This window comes from Chiloscyllium punctatum, chromosome 19, assembly GCF_047496795.1.
Source record: "Chiloscyllium punctatum isolate Juve2018m chromosome 19, sChiPun1.3, whole genome shotgun sequence".
Taxonomy (NCBI): domain Eukaryota; kingdom Metazoa; phylum Chordata; class Chondrichthyes; order Orectolobiformes; family Hemiscylliidae; genus Chiloscyllium; species Chiloscyllium punctatum.
In genome coordinates this window covers 85665983-85689035 of record NC_092757.1, presented here as the reverse complement: position 1 = coordinate 85689035, position 23053 = coordinate 85665983, and the positions used below count along the sequence as shown (strand labels likewise).

The window sequence follows — 23053 nt, the reverse complement described above, 5'->3', positions numbered from 1 at the left end:
GAGAGACAGGGTACCCTCATCACTGCCTGTAAGGGTGGGGCAGACAAGAAACCCTCCTCACTGCCTGTAAGGGTGGGGCAGACAGGACACCGTCCTCACTGCCTGTATGGGTGGGGAAGGAAGGGAACCCTCATCACATTGAAGAAATGTTTAAATGTGCATTTGTGATGCCAAGGCGTACAAGGCTATGGACAAAGTGCTGGAAAATGGAATTAGAATGGTTCGATGGTGTTTGGTTGATGGTGAAAGGACAGTGGAGGGTGGGAACTAGTCGACTTGATCTTCATAGAATCCATACAGTGTGGAAAGAGACTATTTGGTCCATCAAGTCTGTACTAACCCCCCAAAGGGCATGCCACCCTGACCCTGCACCCCACCCCACTCTCACATTGATGCTTTGTAACCAGTCCCTTAAGTATGGAGCTCAAGATCAACATGATACCCCATAATCCCAAAAGTCATCCTCACATTTCCTGATGGGGTTTACAAATATTATTTCCCAAATTCAAATTAGGATGGACATCAATCCCAAATTGGTAAAAACAATGACTGCAGATGCTGAAAACCAAATACTGGATTAGTGGTGCTGGAAGAGCACAGCAGTTCAGGCAGCATCCAATTGGATGCTGCCTGAACTGCTGTGCTCTTCCAGCACCACTAATCCAGTAATCAATCCCAAATTGGACAGTAAGATCAAACACTGAATGGAGGTCATTCTCTGAGACTGACAGGTTTTGGGAAGGGGTTGGAGTGAAGCTGCCGTTGGGTTTGACAGCTGATAATTACCTCCCCTGCTCTCCTTAAGTGGGTCTGTACATGCAGCTTTAACCCACCAGGACAGTTCCAGTGCTTAAAGGATTTGAGGCTTCAATTTCGTTCTTTTTCCACCCGCCCCTTCCCCAAACTATCAACCTGGAAATATTAAACCTCGAATAGACGTTCCCTGTCTGGGAATTCTGGCTTCCCTCCGTGTGTGGGTCAGCTTGAAGTGTGCTGTAACATCTCGGTCCCCATGTGGGACTGCCTTTAGGTGGTCCTTTGCAAACAGATGGTCAGTCAACTGACCCAGGTTCATCGCTGATTTACTCAATCGTCAGAAATTAGATATCAGGATGGTCACTGTGGACAGGTGGCCTTTTGAAGTCAGATTATGCCTGAAGTGTACATCACAGGCCACAGCTCTGTGCAAGGACTACATTGACAAGTTGTCAAACTAATCTTTATTCCAAACAGACAAATTGCTTGCAGGCTTGCACACTGTTGCCTTTGAACCACGAGCTGGAGGGCTGCTTGTTATCTGTCTCCTTTGATTCTTCTTTTATTCTTATTAGACTTTGTGAATTGAAATTGCTGGTCATGCCTTCAATTACCTGCAGTCTCTTTAAGCCTCTCAGCACCTCTACTCACCTTGGACAATGCTTAAAGCCTCAACTCATTGGCCATGAGTCCCAATTTAGTGTCAGTTGGGTAATGCTCTCAGGGTGTTTCACAGCATTAAACATCGTATTGACATTATCCCAAAAAATGGCAACCCAGGGCCAGGTTGAATTTTGTCATTGCTCGTGAGCAGTTTGGACCAAGATAGGCTGGTTCAGGTTCAGGGTTACTGGAACTGTCGGAAGTGGTGGACACCATGCCACACTGATGCAGTGCCTGGCTGAACGGTCCAGGTATTTATTTTAACACTGGCTCACATCGCATTTTAACTGTTCATGCTTTTGCCTGATCCTGGCTTTTTTGCCAACTGCAGTTGAGATTCCAAACCAGTAAGTGAGAGATTTTTATCGCTTTTCAATGGATTGTTCTCAGTGTTGGAAAGGTCTGAGAGATATTGGTTGCGATCGCAGGGGAAGGACCAAATTAAATATTTGCAGGGGCCAGGGATGGTATTGCGTTTAGCTACGAGCACGATTTTGCTTTAAGTGCATTGGCTTAATTTCTTTGGAGTTTTGGGGAAGAGGAATGGGCCTGGGTGGGATGTTATTCGGAGGATCAGTGTGGAGTTGTTGGGCCGAAGGGCCTGTTTCCGTACTGTAGGAAATCTAATCTTTGGGTACAACTGACTTCAGTCAGTTCCAGTGATTGTGTTGCCTGACAGCTTGTTAACTCAAAAAGAGTGGCGCTGTAACAGCACAGCAGGTTAGGGAGCATCCGAGGAGCAGGAGAATCGACGTTTCGGGCATAAGCCCTTCAGCAGGAATGTTGTGCTTTTCCAGCGACGCACTTTTCGACTCTGACCTCTAGCATCTGGCACTCCTCACTTTCTCCAAGTTTAAACTCGGCTGAAGTCAGGAGAAATTGAAAATTCGGGCTTCTTTCTTGCTGGTCTGTGATGTGATACCTTGGAAGATCCAATCGGTGCCTGCGTTGGAGGGGTGCAGTTGTGTTATGGGTTCTTAGTTTCACTATATTTGCAATGTAATTGACTCCTTCCAGAAGTGGACCTTGACTTCCTTTGAGAGTGTACCTTTGTCTGACCATATTTAAACAGATGCAGCAAAACCCAGGCAAGAAATGGAGGACCCTGGTCATACTTCCTCAGCAGTTGCTTTTCTCATGTGCGCGCGATGTCTTTTGAAACATAGCAAATAGGTGCAGGAGTTGGCCATCCAACCCTTCCAGGTGGCACCTTAAAGAGAGTTCACCTTGAAGGACTGTGTGAACAGTGTTGCGACTGTGCCTGGTTGTTGTCTGCTGTGGGTTTGTAGGCCGCACACAGAGAAATCAGTCGTACTGCTGAATTGTCTGCTTCAAACTTATAATGTTGTTTTACTGCTTCAAATATAAACTAGCCCACAGAGTTAATCCGTCCCTGGCGAGCGACTGATTATTGGATCATTAGCATCACAGAATACAGGGAGAACTAGCCATTTGGATACAGAATTGGCTCAAAGGTAGAAGACAGAGGGTGGTGGTGGAGGGTTGTTTTTCAGACTGGAGGCCTGTGACCAGTGGAGTGCTACAAGGGTCGGTGCTGGGTCCACTACTTTTCATTATTTATATAAATGATTTGGATGTGAACATCAGAGGTACAGTTAGTAAGTTTGCAGGTGACACCAAAATTGGAGGTGTAGTGGACAGCGAAGAGGGTTACCTCAGATTACAACAGGATCTTGACCAGATGGGCCAATGGGCTGAGAAGTGGCAGATGGAGTTTAATTCAGATAAATGCGAGGTGCTGCATTTTGGGAAAGCAAATCTTAGCAGGACTTACGCACTTAGTAGTAAGGTCCTAGGGAGTGTTGCTGAACAAAGAGACCTTGGAGTGCAGGTTCATAGCTCCTTGAAAGTGGAGGCACAGGTGGATAGGATAGTGAAGAAGGCGTTTGGTATGCTTTCCTTTATTGGTCAGAGTATTGAGTACAGGAGATGGAAGGTCATGTTGCGGCTGTACAGGACATTGGTTAGGCCACTGCTGGAATATTGCGTGCAATTCTGGTCTCCTTCCTATCGGAAAGATGTTGTGAAACTTGAAAGGGTTCAGAAAAGATTTACAAGGATGTTGCCAGGGTTGGAGGATTTGAGCTACAGGGAGAGGCTGAACAGGCTGGGGCTGTTTTCCCTGGAGTGTCGGAGGCTGAGGGGTGACCTTATGGAGGTTTATAAAATCATGAGGGGCATAAATAGGATAAACAGATAAGGTATTTTCCCTGGGTTGGGAGTGTCCAAAACTAGAGGGCACAGGTTTAGGGTGAGAGGGGAAAGATATAAAAGAGACCTAAGTAGCAACTTTTTCACGCAGATGATGGTATGTGTTTGGAATGAGCTGCCAGAGGAAATGGTGGAGGCTGGTACAATTGCAACATTTAAAAGGCATGTGGATAGGTATATGAATAGGAAGGGTTTAGAGGAATATGGGCCAAGTGCTGGCAAATGGGACAAGATTAGGTTAGGATAACTGGTCAGCATGGACGAGTTGGACGGAAGGATCTGTTTTCGTGCTGGAGATCTGTATGACTCTATGTGAATGCTTCCAGTTGACTATCAGATGAGTCAGAAGGTTGTGGGTTCAATCCGAGTGTGGGGCTTAAACAAAATATTTAGCCTGGGTCGCCAGTTGAATGCTGAGAGAGTTGGAGGTACCATCTTTGGGGTGAGACATGAAAGCAAGACCCTGCAGGCTGTCTGAAGCTGATCTTAACGGTCTGACAGTGTGATTTCAAAGACAAACTGTAGTTCTCCTCAGTACTCTGAGGAATCCGATCCAACACCTGAACGAGATTATCTGGTCATTTATCTCAAGTGTTGTTTGTGGGATCTTGAAGCACATTTAAAACGCAATTGCTGTGGTAATATCGAGAACACAGCAGCTAATTTGCATACAGGAAATGTGATACTGACAAGAGAATCTGTTTCTGTGATGTTGTTTGAGAGACAGGTATTCACCAAGATGCTCCCCTGTTCCTTTCCAGCAATCCCTTCTCTCCAGAGGGTCGAGAGTCTTAGGAAGTCCGTGCCACAGACAGCTGTGGGGGCAGAGTGCTTGTATGTACAAAGGCTAGAGATAGATTCTTGAGCAGTCGATGAATCGAGGGTTATTGGGAAAATGTAGGAAAGTGGACATGAGGTATGTCGAGGTAAAAACAATGACTGCAGATGCTGGAAATCAGATTCTGGATTAGTGGTGCTGGAAGAGCACAGCAATTCAGGCAGCATCCAAGTATGTCGAGTCAGGCTGAATGGCAGAACAGGCTCGAGGGGCTGAATGGCCTCCTGCTGATCCTTCTAGTTTAATGGGATCACTTCTGTCCAGCTTCTATCCAGTAAGACAGTGCATCTGTTAAGATCTGATCTGAAACACAGCACTTCTGACAGTGCAGCACTCCTTTAGCACTGCAGTTAGTCAGCTGACCTCGTTGTGCTCGCTGGCCTTATATATTGAATTCAGCACATCTAGATTGCGAACCCATTCCCCTTCCTTTAGCTTGTTGCATTTTCTGTCACCATGTCCTCTCTCCCATACACCGACCCCCCTCCCCACCCCCCCACTCCAGTGGGATTGTCTGTCCTTTCCAGTCTAGCAGTTGGACACACCATTGTTCTGGCTTTCTCACATTCTGATCATTTAGTCTGCACTGTCAACATTCTTTCTCCCCCAGCACTCCACCCTCACACTATTGCATCAATGCAGTACCCTCCACATGACCCCTGACAAAGGGTCATCTAGACTCAAGAGATTAGCTTGCTCTCCCTCCGTGGATGCTGCCTGATACCCCCACTGTGATCTCCAGCATTTTTTTGTTTGCAGTGCAGACTCCAGCAGCTGCAGGAACTTGCTGCTCAGATTCCAGAGTGAGTTTCAAACCCGCAACCCCTTGACTCAGCAGCAAGAGCACTACCCGCTGAGCTGCAGCTGATGCATATTTCCTTTGCTCTTCATTTTTCTCAAGCCCTATCATCCATCTCGACAGGAGATGCCAACATTATGGTATGGCTGTGCTGTAAAAATGCTTAATAACTCCTGACTATTCTGCGGGGTGGTTTCGAAATGTCGTTTCTCAGTTTGGAAGCTTACAAGTTTAACTTTGCCAGGGGAGTAGAGCTGACTAAAGATGGACTGCTTCAGATTTCGCCTTCTCTCAGTACAATGTGTACTGCCCAGTAAAGGGCTGATTTCCCTTGCAACTTCTAGCCTGCTGTGTATTTTAAGGTATTTATAACAGTGACCACATTTCAAAAACATGTCATTGGCTGCATCCTCAGGTTGTGAAATACCCTGCATCAGTGTGAGTTAACCAGAAGGTTTTAGTTAACTTCCAGGAGGAGACCTTTAAACACTGCTCCACCCCCCTCACCATACATCTGCCCCCTGCTGGTATATTAGAGAACAGACCTATTCATTCACAGTCAATCTGGCATTTGTATGGGCTCTTGTAGCGCATCTGTAATTACCTCCTAGTAACTGGTGCTGAGCTGCTTTTGTGGATACAGCTGAATGGTTAGTTAAGAGCAAAGAAAGGACTCTGAGGAATCTATCACATTTCTGCGTTTCTGAAATCTGATACAAGCCACGCAGGATAATGTGGACATCAGGAAACATATCAGCCAGTTTGTGTACTGCAAGCATTTATAAACTGTGTGGAAAACTAGAAGATATTGAACTGTTCGGCACTTTCTGCATTAGAAGGAGTTTTCACTAAAGTATAAGATAACTTTTCATTTCCTGAATATGAGGTCAACCGGTTAATGTGGGCTGTGATGCACTTGCTGAACACAAGAACTTGTGATTTTTGGGAAAGCAGCCTAGCAAAACCTTGAGGGAGCTAAGACATTGCCTTTAATTGCCAGAAAACTGGATCCCTTTGTTGATGGCTGCCAAACAACTCTTTCTAGTCTCAGGTTCTGTTTCACCAACCTAAAAAAATCAGATGGATGAGAATGGCAGCTTAATGTTCCAGGATAGAAATGCCATAGGAAGGACAGAAAGGGAGGCAAGAGAAGAGGGGGAGTGGCGTTTTTGATAAGGGATAGCATTACAGCTGTGCTGAGGAAGAATATTCCCGGAAATACATCCAGGGAAGTTATCTGGGTGGAACTGAGAAATAAGAAAGGGATGATCACTTTATTGGGGTGGTATTATAGACCCCCTAATAGTCAGAGGGAAATTGAGAAACAAATTTGTAAGGAGATCTCAGATATCTGTAAGAATAATAGGGTAGTTATGGTAGGAGATTTTAACTTTCCAAACATAGACTGGGACTGCCATAGTGTTAAGGGTTTAGATGGAGAAGAATTTGTTAAGCATGTACAAGAACATTTTCTGATTCAGTATGTGGATGTACCAACTAGAGAAGGTGCAAAACTTGACCTACTCTTGGGAAATAAGGCAGGGCAGGTGACTGAGGTGTCAGTGGGGGAGCACTTTGGTGCCAGCCACCATAATTCTATTAGTTTTAAAATAGTGATGGAAAAGGATAGACCAGATCTAAAAGTTAAAATTTCTAAATTGGAGGAAGATTAATTTTGACTTTATTAGACAAGAACTTTCAAAAGCTGATTGGGGGCAGATGTTTGCAGCTAAAGGGACGGCTGGAAAATGGGAAGCCTTCAGAAAGGACATAACAAGAGTCCGAAGCCAGTTTATTCCTGTTAAGTTGAAAGGACAGGCTGGTAGGTATGGGGAATGCTGGGTGACTAGAGAAATTGAAGGTTTGGTTAAGAAAAAGAAGGAAGCATATGTCAGGTATAGACAGGATAAATGGAGTGAATCCTTAGAAGAGTATAAAGTCAGTAGGAGTATATTTAAGAGGGAAATCAGGAGGGCGAAACGGGGACATGAGATAGCTTTGGCAAATAGAGTTCAGGAGAATCTACAGGGTTTTTATAAATGCATTAAGGACAAAAGGGTAACTAGGGAAATAATAGGGCACCTCAAAGATCAGCAAGGTGAAGTGGAGATTCTAAACAAGTATTTTGCATCAGTATTTACTGTGGAAAAGGACATGGAAGATATAGAATGTAGGGAAATAGATGGTGACATCTTGAAAAATGTCTATAGTACAGAGGAGGGAGTGCTGGATGACTTGAAACACATAAAAGTGGATAAATCCTCAGGACCTGATCAGGTGTACCCGAGAACTCTGTGGGACGCTAAGGAAGTGATTGCTGGGCCTTTTGCTGAGATATTTGTATCATCAATAGTCACAGGTGAGGTGCAGGAGACTGGAGCTTGGCAAACGTGGTGCCACTGTTTGAGAAAGGTGGTAAGGACAAGCCAGGGTACTATAGACCAGTGAGCCTGACCTCGGTGGTGGGCAAGTTGTTGGAGGGAGTCCTGAGGGACAGGATGTATATGTATTTGGAAAGGCAAGGACTGATTAGGGATAGTCAACATGGCTTTGTACGTGGGAAATCATGTCTCACAAACTTGATTGAGTTTTTTGAAGAAGTAACAAAGAGATTGATGAGGGCAGGACAATAGACTGATCTATATGGACTTCAGTAAGACATTCGACAAGGTTCCCCATGGGAGACTGATTAGCAAATTAGATCTCACGCAATACAGGGAGAACTAGCCATTTGGATACAGAACTGGCTCAAAGGTAGAAGACAGAGGGTGGTGGTGGAGGGTTGTTTTTCAGACTAGAGGCCTGTGACCAGTGGAGTGCCACAAGGATCGGTGCTGTCTCCACTACTTTTCATCATTTATATAAATGATTTGGATGTGAGCATAAGAGGTATAGTTAGTAAGTTTGCAGATGACACCAAAATTGGAGTGTAGTGGACAGCAAAGCAGGTTACCTCGGATTACAACAGGATCTGGATCAGATGGGCCAATGGGCTGAGAAGTGGCAGATGGAGTTTAACTTAGATAAATGCGATGTGCTGCATTTTGGGAAAGCAAATCAGAGCAGGACTTATACATTTAATGGTAAGTTCCTCGGGAGTGTTGCTGAACAAAGAGACCTTGGAGTGCAGGTTCATAGCTCCTTGAAAGTGGAGTTGCAGGTAGATAGGATAGTGAAGGCGGCGTTTGGTATGCTTTCCTTTATTGGTCAGAGTATTGAGTACAGGAGTGGGGAGGTCATGTTGCGGCTGTACAGGACATTGGTTAGGCCACTTTTGGGATATTGTTTGTAAGTCTGGTCTCCTTCCTATCGGAAAGATATTGTCGAATTTAAAAGGGTTCTGAAAAGATTTACAAGGATGTTGCCAGGATTGGAGGATTTGATCTATAGGGAGAGGCTGAATAGGCTGGGGCTGTTTTCCCTGGAGTGTCGGAGGCTGAGGGGTGATCGTATCGAAGTTTATAAAATCATGAGGGACATTGATAGGATAAACAAATAAGGTATTTTCCCTGGGTTGGGAGAGTCCAAAACTAGAGGGCACAGGTTTAGGGTGAGAGGGGAAAGATTTAAAAGAGACCTAAGAGATAACTTTATCATGCAGAGGGTGGTACGTGTATGGAATGAGCTGCCAAAGGAAGTGGTGGAGGCTGGTACAATTACAGCATTTAAAAGGCATCTGGATGGGTATATGAACAGGAAGGGTTTGGAGGAGTAGAGGCCGGGTGCTGGCAGGTGAAACTAGATTGGGTTGGGATATCTGGTCGGCATGGACAGGTTGGACCGAAGGTTCTGTTTCCGTGCTGTACATCTCTATGACTGTGACTCTGAGGCTGAAAGTCTCCCACCTTCTCTTGGTTGCAGTAATTGGGGACCTGATGAAAATTTCCACTCTTCGGTATTTTGAGTGCCTTATTCAGCCTGAGAAGCTGAACTCTTTGACCTCTCTCCATAGACTTGGAACCAGCTTAATTTCCATCCAAAGCAAAACTTGTTTGGAAGATCTTTTAGCAATGTACACCGTCAACAATTCGATTTTGTCAACAAAAATCCTGGTGGACCGTGAGAATTCATTAAACTCTCCCGTGAGTTTTCATTTGGACAATAAGAGTGTCTTACATTTGAAACCTTTTTTGAAACATTATCTCAGCACTGATTTTATTATCTTTGTGTTGTATGGGTGTGTGTGTGTGTGAGAGTGCGCATGTGTATGTGTGAGTGCGTGTGTGTGTGAATGTGCATGTGTGAGCGCGTGTATGTGTGAGTGTATGTGTGTGTATGTGTGAGTGTGTATGAATGTGCATGTGCGTGCGTATGTATGTCTATTTTGTGATTAAAAAGACATAACGTTCAAATTCTGGATTCTAGCCAAGATGGTAAAACTTATTTTTAAAAGCAGGAAACATGATGAAAGCCTACTTCATTGTAGATAACAGCGCCAGTAGGAAACTGATTGGACTCCTTGGTGATGAAGTTAAAATGAAGTGGCTGTGGTCTTACCACACCATAGTACCATTCTCTCACTGGAGTGAATAGACTGGTGAGGGTTTAACCTGAGGATCACCACGCCTCATGCGAAGGGAGAGATTAAGAAGGAGAGTCCTGCATGGTAACCTCAGCCGGTGATGGGAATTGAACCCACACTGTTGGGCTTCACTGTACTTTGCAAACCAGATATCCAGCCAACTGAGCACAAATGTTAATGGTTCAATCGGTGCGCGATTAGCTGCGCATTCCATCAATCCCAGCCATAACAACCTCACTGCTCAATGTTCATGACTCAGAAAGCCAAGGGCACTCCCTGCTGACCCTGGTTGACATCTCCAACTGGAACAACAGATCCCAGGGGATTTTGAATTCACCCCCACCTTCACACGTGTCGACCCCTTGTTTGTGAATGGTACCCGCGCCAGTCAGTCCTGTCCCATTGTGCACTGGATACCTTTGAGTCACAAATGTGTGCTTGTAATTTGAATTATTGTAATTCTAATTGTCAGGCTGGAAAAGAATACACCAGAAAGCCTTAAATGGCTGCTTGGAGGTTGATTTGTAATTCTGTTGGAGACAGTTAGATGAATAGCAGCGGCAGTGATGATGACGTGCCTGAAACAGAATCCTCTAGTCACTCTGGTGTTAAATCATTTCGGCTGTGCGAGGCAGTGATTGAACAGAGAATTCGCCTTGTATCAGGAGCTGTCACAACTCTGCTATTCTAATGAGGTCTCAGTGGGATTGACTTCAGTCTTGTTCATCTGCTGTGCATATTTACTCAACCAATGTTTTGGCTCTGGCCTGTTATTTTTACATATGTCTGTAAAACTAACACGAGCGTATTAAATGATATTACAGGGACACCCAGTCCCGCCCCTCCTCCACCACCTAGCTCCCTCCCACCTTTCCCATTCCATGTAGTGCTAGAGTGATGGACAGTTCTTCCAACGCACAGCAAGTGAAAGGAGGGGAAGTGCAATTCTTTGTATCTTTACATGAGCTAGCAGCTGCAGGTACATTAAAATCGAAAGAGCTGAGGATGCTGGAAATCAGCAACATAAAATAAAAGACAGAAATTGGGAAAGCCCAGCAGGTCCGGCTGTATCTGTGGAGAGAGAAAGCAGAGTTAATTTCCGAACTCAGGTAGATTTTAAAAGACACTATTGCCCCATAACCTCTCATTCCCCAATGGTGGTATTTGTTCTTGTCGTTCTTCTTTATTCGTTTTTTATTTTTTATTTTCTAGACGCATTTTCGTTTATTTTAGGTGTCTATCTATTTTTAACCCCCTCCTCCCTGCCTTCAGTTATTGCCTCAGTTTTCCTCCCTCTGACTGTGTGGTTAAATTGGATCAGATCTAAGCTCTGCAGTCCAGCCACATCCAGTCATGAATGGTGGTGGACAATTAAACAACTCACTGTAAGGAAGTGGCTCCACAAATATCCCCATCCTCACTGATGGGAGAGCCCAGTACATCAGTGCAAAAGGTAAGGCTGAAGATTTCGCATCCATCTTCAGCCAGAAGTGCTGATTGGATGATCCATCTCAGCCTCCTCCAGTGGTCCCCAGCATCACAGATACCGGCCTTCAGCCAATTCGATTCTCTCCACATGATATCAGTAAACAGGTGGAGACACTGCATACTGTAAAGGCTACAGGCCCTGACAACGTTCCAGCGATTTTACTGAAGACTTGTGCTCCAGAACGTGCGGCTCCCCTAGCCAAGCTGTTCCAGTGCAGTTACAACACTGGCATCTACAAAACAAAAGTTTCCCAAGTATGTCCTAAGGATAAAAAGCAGGACAAATCCAACCGGGCCAATTCTCGCCCCATCAGACTACTCTTCATCATCAGTAAAGTGTTGGAAGGTGTCATCAACAGTGCGATCAGTGCTACCCGCTCAGCAATAACCTGCTCAGTGGCACCCAGTTTGGGTTCTGCCAGGGCCACTCAGCTCCTGACCTCATAACAGCCTTGGTTCAAACATGGACAAAAGAGCTGAGCTGCAGAGGGGGGGGGTTAAGTGACAGCCCTTAACATCAAAGCTGCATTCGACCAAGTGTGGCATCAAGGAGCCCTGGCTAAACTGGAATCAATGGGCATCAGAGGGCAAACTCTCCATTGGTTACAGTCATACCTGACACAGAGGAAGGTGGTCGCGGTTGTTGGAGGTCAGTCATCTCACCTCCAGGAGATCTCTGCAGGAGTTCCTCAGGGTAGGAACTAGGCCCAGCCATCTTCAGTTGCTTCATCAATGACCTTCCCTCTGTTGTAAGGTCTGAAGTGGGGATGTTCGCTGACGATTGCACAATGTTCAGCACCATTCTCTACTCCTCAGATACTGAAGCAGTCCATGTTCAAATACAACATGATCGAGACAATATCCAGGCTTGGGCTGACAAGTGTCAAGTAACATTCACACCACACAAATGCCAGGGTATGACTATCACTAATAAGAGACAATCTAACCACCACCCCATTGCATTCAACAGTTTTATCGTTACTGAATCCCCTACTGTCAACTGGTGACTAGGAACTCAACTGGACTCGCCACATAAACACAGTGGCTACAAGAGCAGGTCAGAGGCTAGGAACACTACAGTGAGTAAGAGTCCTCCTGACTCCCCAAAGTTTGTCCACCACTTACAAGGCACAAGTCAGGAATGTGATGGAATACTCCCCGCTTCCCTGGATGGGTGCAGCTCCAACATCACTCAAGAAGCTTGACACCATCCAGGGCAAAGCAGCCCACTTGATTGGCACCACATCCACAAGCATCCACTCCCTCCACCACCGATGCTCAGTAGAGGCAGGGTGACACAGTGGTTCAGTGGTTAGCACTGCTGCCTCACAGCTCCAGAGACTAGCCTCGCGTCACTGTGTGGAGTTTGCGCATTCTCCCTGTGTCTGTGTAGGTTTCCTCCGGGTGCTCCGGATTCTCGTTTGGGTCGATTGGCCACATTGTGCAAGCTGTGCGGGGAATGCAGGGTTACAAGGGTAGGGGGTGGGTCTGTGTGGGATGCTCTTCGGAGGGTCACTGTGACTCAATGGACTGAATGGCCTGCTTCCACACTGTGGGGATTCTATTCTTCTTCTTCTATACTCTCAACAAGATGCATTGCAGATATCCACCAAAGATCCTCAGACAGCACCTTCCAAACTTCCATCTAGAAGGACAAAGAAAGCAGATATATGGAACCACCATCCTGATTCCCTCCATGCCTCTCCCCATCCTAACTTGGAAATATATCGGTATTCCTTCATTATCACTGGGTCAAACTTCTTGAATTCCCTCCAAGGCATTGTGGGTCAACCCACAGCACATGGACTGCAGCAGTTTATGAAGGCAGCTCACCCCCACCTTCTCAAGAAGCAACTAGGGATGGGCAATAAATGCTGGGCCCAGCCAATGACACCCTCATCGCACAAAATAACTAAGTAAAAACACTGTACAGAATGGTTCCTGAGCCCTGAAGACCTTTCAGCACTGAACTCTCCTAATCACCTGTGTTTCACCAGTCTGCTTCCAGGACTTCATGGGCTCAGTTGTTTGCACAGGACCTGGAATCGTTCCAGCACAGAAGGAGGCTATTTGGCACATCATGCTGACTCGTTCCACAAGAGCAACCCACCTGGTGCTATGCTCCTGCCTTTCCCCTGTGGCCTTCAACATGTTTCCTCTTTGGAGTTTTTATTTTCATTCATAGGATGCTGGCCAGGTTTTACTGAAAGTTAAGTGTCACCCACATTGCCTTGGGTCTGGAGTCACATGTAGGCCAGACTGGGTAAGGATTCTCGGTAAAAACAAGGACTGCAGCTGCTGGAAACCAGAATCTAGATCAGTGTGGTGCTGGAAAAGCACAGCAGGTCAGGCAGCATCCAAGGAGCAGGAAAATTGACGTTTCAGGCAAAAGCCCGGGGAACGATTCTCTCTCCTTTGGTTTTTAATGACTTTCAGCTGTGGTTGCCATTATGTAATTCACTTCATGTAAAGATATTTTCTTTTACTGAATTGAGATGTCACCATCTACTGTGGTGGGATTCAAACTCATGTCCCCAGAGCATTAGCCTGGATTACTAGTCCACTAGGCCATCACCTCCCTCCATCTCCATGGTATGAGTCTGGGGCCTCTGGACTAAGAGACCAGAGCTGAAAAATGTGTTGCTGGAAAAGCGCAGCAGGTCAGGCAGCATCCAAGGAACAGGAGAATCGACGTTTCGGGCATAAGCGCCCGAAACGTCGATTCTCCTGTTCCTTGGATGCTGCCTGACCTGCTGCGCTTTTCCAGCAACACATTTTTCAGCTCTGATCGCCAGCATCTGCAGTCCTCACTTTTTCCTAATTAAGAGACCAGTGACAAAATGCATTTACCTTTCCAAAGCCATAATTGAATGTGTCTCCTGCATACAATTTTTTTGAAATTTGGCCTGAAGATTCACACTGGATTTGATGCATGAACTCTGTATCTCTTTCTGCAGATGCTTCAAGATCCAATAAGTTTCACCAGCAATTGATGTTTTTATTTCACATTTCCATCATCGTTAGTGTCTTGCCTTCAGTACGGAGACATTTCTGTGGTGGAAAGGGTAGTGGTGAATGAAGGAATGTAAATGCAGTTGGGATAGATATTCAAGTGCTTTCCTGCCCCACATCCCTGATTGTGTAAAAATGTTTTGTCCCCATTGCTGCTTTCACTAATTGTATTAAATCAACAGCGTCAGATCTCAATTCCTCCACCAATGGGGACCAGTTTCTCCCATACCCCCCTCTGCCAGGGGAGTCAGGAACAAGGAGGGATCACCTTAAAATGAGACCTGATTATTTGGGGGTGATATCAGAAAGATCCCTTCACATGAAGGGTGGTGAAAATCAGCCACTCTCTCTCCTATAAATCTCTTCTATAAGGCTGCGATAGGGTTAGGAGGATCAAGAGAGACATTCTCAACAAAGGCCGATACAGTTTTGAAATATGGACTGAAGATTCACACTGGATTTGATGCATGAACTCTGCATCTCTTTCTGCAGATGCTTCAAGATCCGATGAGTTTCACCAGCAATTGATGTTTTATTTCACATTTCCATCATCGTTAGTATCTTGCCTTCAGTACGGAGACATTTCTGTTGTGGAAAGGGTAGTGGTGAATGAAGGAATGTAACTGCAGTTGGGATGGAGATCAATCATGACACCTCAAGGGGCTTAATGACCTCCTAATTCCATATGAAAAATTATCGCTGTGCTTTTTAAGGTTGCCAGACCTTAAATAGTGTATATTTTTGCCTAAATGTGAGTCCCACATACATTCTCTGTACACACCTAATTCCAAGTACAGGTGCACAATCCTTTAACTGAAATGCTCAGGACCAGCTGGTTTTCGGAATTCAGAATTGTTCGAATTTCAGAATTAGTGGTAGTTTAATGGTGAAACTTTTAAAAATATTTCCTAAGAATAGACATACTGTGAGTAAAACGGGCCCTAAAACAAAATTGAGGCCTGCCAGTGCTGGGCCACGTGCCCCCCCCCGTCACATCTGAGTGACACGCATCGAGTGGGTGTGGAGTTGGGTTAACTGTTTGCACGCTAAACAACCTTGTTAATGAGAAAGAAACTTCTCAAAAAAACCTTCGGACTTTTCAGATGTCAGGATTTCGGATAAGGGATTGCCTGCCTGTATCTAATTCCAATAGTTTTCTGTGCAGAATGTTGGTATTTGGGGCTTATGGCATCTCCATAAGCTTAGAGGGCACGCTCTGGTTCAATGACCATACCCACCAAACACCCACCAACTCTGTACAGCTTGCCCAGCTGAGACCACCCTAACACTGGAAGGTTCACCCTTTTGAATCCCAGCAGAGATATTGAGACTCACCAGCCGTTGTCAACAATGGCAGAATTGTCACATCAGACCCATTCCCAGGTCTGACATTTAAATCAGGTTCTGTTCCAGTCCCCGTGAGCACAGAAAGAAGGAGCAGGCATAGACCATTCAGCTCATCGAACCTGTTCCACCATTCAATGCAATCGTAGCTGGTTCTTGATTTTAATTCCATTTTCCACTGGGATTACTTGAGAGACCAAACATCCATCTAACCCCAGCCTTAAGCTAATCCAATGATGGAGCATGAATAACCCTCTGAAGGAGAGAATTACTAAAGATTTTGTTTGCATTTTGTTTTTACTTCCTTGTGGGATGTGGGTGTTGCTGGCTGGGCCCAGCATTTATTACCCATCCCTCGTTGCCCCTGGAGAAGGTGGGGGTGAGCGGCCTTGTTGAACCGTTGCACTCCTGCTGTAGGTAGTATCTGCTATGTATCAATGAGCTCATCTCCCAGTCTCCTAAGCTCCAGAGGGTTGGCATGGTGGCTCAGTGGTTAGCACTGCTGCCTCACAGCACCAGGGTCCCAGGTTCGATCCCAGCCTCGGCAACTGTCCATGTGGCATTTGCACATTCTCCCCATGTCTGTGTGGGTTTCCTCCGGGTGCTCTGGTTTCCTCCCACAGTCCAAAGATGTGCAGATCAGGTGAATTGGCCATGCTAAATTGCCCATAGCGCTAGGTGCATTAGTCAGAGGGAAATGGGTCTGGGTGGGTTACTCTTCGGAAGGTTGGTGTGGGCTGGTTGGGCCAAAGGGCCTGTTTCCACACTGTAGGGAATCTAATCTAATATAAACCCAGTTTGCTCAGTCTCTCATCATTGGACAGCCTCTTCGTCCCAGGGCCAATGTAATCATCTTCACTGCTTCCCCTCCGAAGCACATGTATCCTTACTTAACGACAGACAGCAAAACTGCACACTGTGAGTCACATCTCCCATCAGCAAGAGGATTATCCAGAAATCCTTCACCTCCTCAAGCAGGGAACTCTGACAGTCTGAAAATCCTAGAGAACTAGATCACTGTAGGACAATCCAGCTCATACACTTTGAGATCGGTTGCACAGGTTACAGTATTCACAATCCCCAACTTGGAGAGGATTATGACATCTGAATGCCTAAAGGGACTTGTATAAGATGCACCAAGCCATTTGGAAGAATGTGGTAATCTTGACTGATTATTGGGTCAGTGTTGAACAGAAACACCAAATGATTGCTCGTGTTTTGCTTTAAATGCAGGAATTCCTACTCTCCTTATCCTGGACCAGGAGGGAAAGATAATCACACGCCAAGGGAGGCCAGCAGTGCTCAATGACATAGATTGCAAAGAATTTCCGTGGCATCCGAAACCAGTATTAGAACTGACAGAGTCGAACGCCTTGCAGCTGAATGAGAGGCCAAGCCTTGTTCTGTTTGTAGGTATGCAATGTTAGTCATGTAGCTCCCTCTGCACTGGTGGGTTTGTATATATCTGTTTCTCCCTCACTCTCCTCCTCCACACTCTGTTTTCCCTGCACTCTATCCCTCGCGCTCTCTTTCTCCCTTGCTCTCTTTTCCTCCCTCACAATCTTTGTCCCTCGCTCAATCTCTCTCTCTCTCTCTCTCTCTCTCTCTTTCTACCCCCTTTTTTCTCCCACAGACTCACCTTCACTCTCTCTCTTTCTCCCTCACACTCTCTTTTTCTCTCTCACATTGTTTGTCCCTCACTCAATTTCTCTCTCTTGCTCTCTCTTTCTCCCTCACTCTTTCTCTGCCTGACACTCCTCTTTCTCCCTCACTCTTTCTCTCTCTTGATCTCCCTCTCGCCACCTTTCTCTTTCCCAGAGTGTGTGTGGGGTGTGTGTAAACATACCTATGTTTGCACATAAATTTCGATTTATTTTAAAACTTGCAAGAAGCTGGCTAAAATGGGCTAGCAACCAGCTGATGGTTTTCCAAGATCACTCATGTCACTTAGAAACAGGGAATGTAATTTTTAAAAGGTTTATGCACAGAAGGAGGCCATTGGTCCCGTACCTCCAAGCTGGTTAAGAAATAGTTACCCATCTGAATCTCAAATGTCAGCTCCTGGTAAGTGTTTTAGTTTATAAGGGTTTCTGCTCCCACCAACTCTTCAGGGGGTGAGTTCCTGCCAAGTCCCATCAGGCTCTGACTTTGATCTTTCGAACAGAACCATGTCCTTGTTATCCTATCTCTCTAGGCTCTTCATAATTCACATACACTCACATTAAACAACCTCTGTATAAAGGAAACGGTCCTACATGGAATAAACAGAATTAAAGCATGTGGGATAGGGAGTAACACACTGGCACAAATTGATGGTTGGTTATAGGCAGAAGAACAAATTGCAAGCTGACTGTTAGCAGGCTGTGACCAGTGGGATGCCTGCAGGTATCCAGGGCCTTGGTGAGGCCACACTTGGAATATTGTGGGCAGGTTTGGTCTCCTTTTCTGAGGAAGGATGTTCTTCCTCTCGAGGGAGTGTAGCAAAGTTTTCCCAGGCTGATTCCGGGAATGACGGGGCTGACGTAGGAGAGATTGACTCGGATAGGATTGTTTTCACTGGAGTTCAGATGAGTGAGGGGAGAATCTCATAGAGATGTATAACACTCTAACAGGACTGGACAGGGTAGATGCAGGGAGGATGTTCCCGATGGTGAGGTGTCCAGAACCAGGGGGTCACAGTCTGAGGATTCGGGATGGACCTTTCAGGATGGAGATGAGGAGACATTTCTTCACCCACAGAGTGATGAGCCTGTGGAATTCATTACCACAGGAAGCAGTTGATGCCAAAACATTGAATGTATTCAAGATAAAGCACTTGGGGCGAACGGGGTCAAAGGTTATGGGGAGAGAGCAGGATTAGGCTATTGAGATGGACGATCAGCCATGATTGTGATGAATGGTGGAGCAGTCTTGAAGGGCTGATTGTATCTTCGATGTTTCTATGTTTAAAACTAGGTGGGAAAATGAGTTGTGAGGAGAAGAGTGCTAAGAGGCTTTGAGGGGATCTGGCCGGAGAGTGAGCAAGAGTATGGCTGACGGAGGATAATGAGGATCAGTGTGAGATCCTCCACTTTGGTAGGAAAGACGGAGATGCGTTTCTGAGAGGTTGTGATCTCTGAAGGGTCCTGGAAGAGTCACTGGACACAAATCACCGTAAGTTTACATTTAGGTGCAGCACCCAGTTAGGAAAATAAATGTTGGCCTCTCCCATGAGACGGTTGGAGATCAGCAATAAAACTGTCTTGCTGCCAATGTGCATCGTAGGTCAATGTGGAGTATTGAGTACTGTTTGGGTCTCTCTGTCTATTCCATAGAGCATTGCAGCAGAGGGTCACTGGACTGATTCCTGGGATGGAGGCATTCTCCAATGGGAAGTAAATGGAGGGACTGGGCATCTGTTCTCTGGGATCTAGAAGAATGAGATGTGATCTCACTGAAACTTCCAAAATGCTTTAAGGGGCAAGTACAGAAAAGGTGTTTCCCCTGGCTAAGCAAATCCAGAACCAGGGGACACAGTTTCAACATAAGGAGCAAGCCATTTCAGACTGAGATGGAATTCTGTGTTCCAGAGGGTGGCAAAGACTCAGTCATTGACCAAGTTCAAAACAGATCAACAGATTTCTAAATCTGGATAGCGTTAAGGGAAATGGGGAATGCATTGGAATTTACGTTGAGGGGTGGTGAGTCATGGGGCAGAACAGGGACAAGGGGCTGAAGGACCTGCTCCTGCTCCTATGTTACGAAAACAATTCCATACCATCCCATCATTTCTCATCATTAGAACGTTCCCGCCCTGATATCCTCCCTGTAAATCTCCTCCATACCCTCTCGCATGTGTGTGATCCTTCCCGGAATGATGTGACCAGCGTATTACCCAGTATTCTAACTCCAGTCTTGCATCACTTCCTTGCCTTTATACTCTAGACTTTGACCCACGCAGGGGAACTATCCTGCAGGCTATCTTGACCACGTTTTCTATCTGTTCTCTTCACATGAGTGAGCTGAGGTCAATGCAATATATGGCCTCTCTGTTCCTTTACATTTCTCAGTCTCCTGTGTCTGTTGTATGATCCTTTGCCTTGCTTACTTTCCCTCAATATGTAACCTCACATTGAGAGTCATAGAGATGTACAGCACAGAAACAGACCCTTTGGTCCAACCCGTCCATGCCGACCAGTCATCCCAACCTAATCTAGTCCTATTTGCCAGCACTTGGCCCATATCCCTCCAAACCCTTCCTATTCATATACCCATCCAAATGTCTTTTAAATGTTGCCATTGTGCCAGTTTCCACCACTTCCTCTGGCAGCTCATTCCATACACGTACCACTTTCTGCGTGAAAACGTTGCCCCTTAGGTCCCGTTTAAATCTTTCCCCTTTCACCTAAAACCTGTGCTGTCTAGTTTTGGACTCCCCTACCCTGGGAAAAAGGCCTTGACCCTATCCATGCTCCTCAGGATTTTATAAACCTCGATACGGTCAACCTCCACCACCCCAGGATCAGCCTCCGATGTCCCCTCCATCATCCTCAGCTATCGTTCTTGATATTTTCACTTTTGAGGATTGCTAAGTATTTATTATGTCTCCCCCCCTCGCTGTGTTTAGTCCCTCCAATATGCACACACCACCCCCCCCCCACTTCCTTAAATACAACAGCTGCTTCTTCTCTCTCCTTTAGGAAAACTGACAAAAAGTATTCATTAAGAACCATGGGCCACCCTTTCACTTCCACACACAACTGGCCTGCCTCTTCCTCTTCTTGTCACCCTCTTCTTGTTTATACATTCAACCATATTTGGACTTTTCCTTGCCTGTATTTTTTTTTTGCATCCCCTTTCTAATTGTTCAAATTCTTTCCAGTTTCACCTCTGCACTTTCTATACTCATGCGATTTCCTGCCCTACTAAGATTTTGGCACAAGCCTAAACTTTCTATTTTATTCCATTCTGTACAGTCTTTGACATATGTGAAGTTCACTTTCTCTGGAAACAAATTTACTGTGACCTCTTCCTAGCTCCCACTGCTCTAATGTTGTTTTACCTTCAAGTAGCTGTTCCCCGTGCACTTTTACCAAATCACATCCTGGTTTATTAAAATTGCCTTTAATTTCCCAAGTGCAAAAGTTTGTGTCTTGATCTCTCCATGCTCTTTTCTCAAAGTTCCCAAACTCTGTGATTAACGACCACTACCCCTGAGTGACTCTCGCTGTGATCAGCCTTCCAGTGCCTCCTCTCTTCATTGCCGCTTCATTGTATATTGGACCACAGGGCTGTTTCCAGATCATCTTTTGGCTTGGCCTTTCCGGTAATTATATAAAAAAAACAAATGCTTGCTGGTGGATTCCCGCTATTCAGTTAGAGTTTCTCGTGAGAAGAGACTTTTGAAGTATTTCTCTGTTTGCATGTGAAAGCGATTGGAAGGTGCGTAGCACCATGACAGGCCTGCTCACGTACCACAAGCTTTGTAGTTTTTATTTTAGCAAGGCCACACACTTGATGAGATCTTTTGTATGGGGTTTCAGGAGGTGTCGATTGAGGACCACCCAACCTCAGCTTCATCATCTGCCTCCACCTCCTTTCCAGACTGCAGCTCCCGGTGTCCTCATGGCCTCGCTATTGCATCCTTGAGCACGTTCTGTGGACGCTTCCTGTATTTTTCCCTGGAGTCTCATTCCCGTGTCTCTCTGGATTCCAGTCTAGCCATACCCCGCTCATGGCCTTGACCCTGCTCTCAGGCATTGCCTTTGATTTGTGGTCAATCTCAGTTGCTGGCATCCTTCAAACCCTTCAGCCCCCATGCCTAACATTCAGCTTTGCTCAGATACTGTTGCCGACCGTCAGGAAGCTTAACTCTTTGTGACCTGAAAATAAAGAGATGGACATGCTTTTTCTCGAGATAAGTGCCAAAAGGGAGAGTGGGTTCCATGAGTATGTGTTTGCATAGATTTTGCTCAGAAAAGCCTGACTATGTGAAGCTAAGTGACTGCTTTGGAAGTTGGGAAATGCCGAGCAGTAGCTACCATTTGTCTTCAGTGCAGTCAAAGGCCATTCAGCCCAACTAGACAGCGGAAATACCTGGCTCTAATCATAGTTCCTCGAAGGTAGAGTTGAAGGTAGATTGGATAGTGAAGGAAGTGTTGGTGCTCTTGCCTAAGTACAGGAGTTAGGAGGTCATGTTGCAGCTCTACAGGACGCTTGTTAGGCCACTGTTGGAATATTGCGTGCAATTCTGGTCTCCCTACTATTGGAACGATGTTGTGAAACTTGAAAAGGGTCAGAAAAGATTTACAAGGATGTTCCCAGGGTTGGAGGGTTTGAGCTACAGGGAGAGGCTGAACAGGCTGGGGCTGTTTTCCCTGGAGCGTCAGAGGCTGAGGGGTGACCTTATAGAGGTTTATAAAATCATGAGGGGCATGGATAGGGTGAATAGACAAGTTCTTTTCCCTGGGGTGGGGGCGTCCAGAACTAGAGGCCATAAGGTTTAAGGTGAGAGGGGAAAGATTTAAAAGGGACATAAGGGGCAACGTTTTCACGCAGAGGGTGGTGTGTGTATGGAATGAGCTGCCAGAGGAAGTGGTGGAGGCTGGTATAATTGTAACATTTCAAAGGCATCTGGATGGGTATATGAATAGGAAGGGTTTGGAGGGATATGGGCCAAGTGCTGGCAGGGGGGACTAGACTAGTTTAGGATATCTGGTCGGCCTGGGCGAGTTGGACCAAAGGGTTTGTTTCCGTGCTGTACATCTCTATGACTCTATAAAGAAGTCAGTCGTCCAACTCAACTCAAGCCCCACCTGCAACGGAAATCTATCATAACATGTCTGAGCAGGTTGGCTGAAATATTTTGAAAATCCTCAGATGGGTTAATCCCTTAATTATTTGGCTGATAACGAGCACCTTTTGAGGTTGTTTTGTTTCTGGAAGAAAAATCTCCGTGAGATTGCGATGAACCAAAAGCTAAAGTAGTGTCAAGTCGCGTGTAAATTGTTAAGTGATGATGGCCCAGTCTACGATGGAACTGTGTTTGGCTTGGACAGTCTGAGGTTCGATCAGTGCAATGATCAGTCCTTACCCCTGTGTCCCTGGACTAGGAAGGCAGGAATTTAACCACACCCGCCACATATTCCTCTTAGTCCAGGTGAGGATTCAACATGGCTGGCCCTGTGATGTCCCCTTCGGTGGAAAAGCCCCCTGTTGGCGCTTTAGCCGACAGTGCCAGAGGTTGTCTGTGGAACTGCAGGCCCAGGGTGATCCATGCTTTCAGTAGACGGAGAGAAACGGCAACTGGAATTGGCACACACGAGAATTGGGTGAACAGTCACTGGAGTTGGCCTCCCCAGAGGTCCTTTCCTCATCCAGGCATCCAGCAGCAGCCGTTGGTGATGGTAGGGGTGGGGGG

At 45.9% G+C, this 23053-nt stretch overlaps 1 protein-coding gene across 4 annotated transcripts in view; it reads left to right on the top strand.

Moving 5' to 3' along the window:
* nxn (nucleoredoxin) overlaps window positions 1–23053 on the top strand; it is a 234454-nt gene that overhangs the window by 187614 nt on the left and 23787 nt on the right. For all 4 annotated transcript variants that reach the window (XM_072589940.1, XM_072589942.1, XM_072589943.1 and 1 more), the window contains one exon: window positions 16888–17067. In XM_072589940.1, the coding sequence (XP_072446041.1) occupies window positions 16888–17067 (180 nt within the window). The remainder of the gene's footprint in view (window positions 1–16887; window positions 17068–23053) is intronic.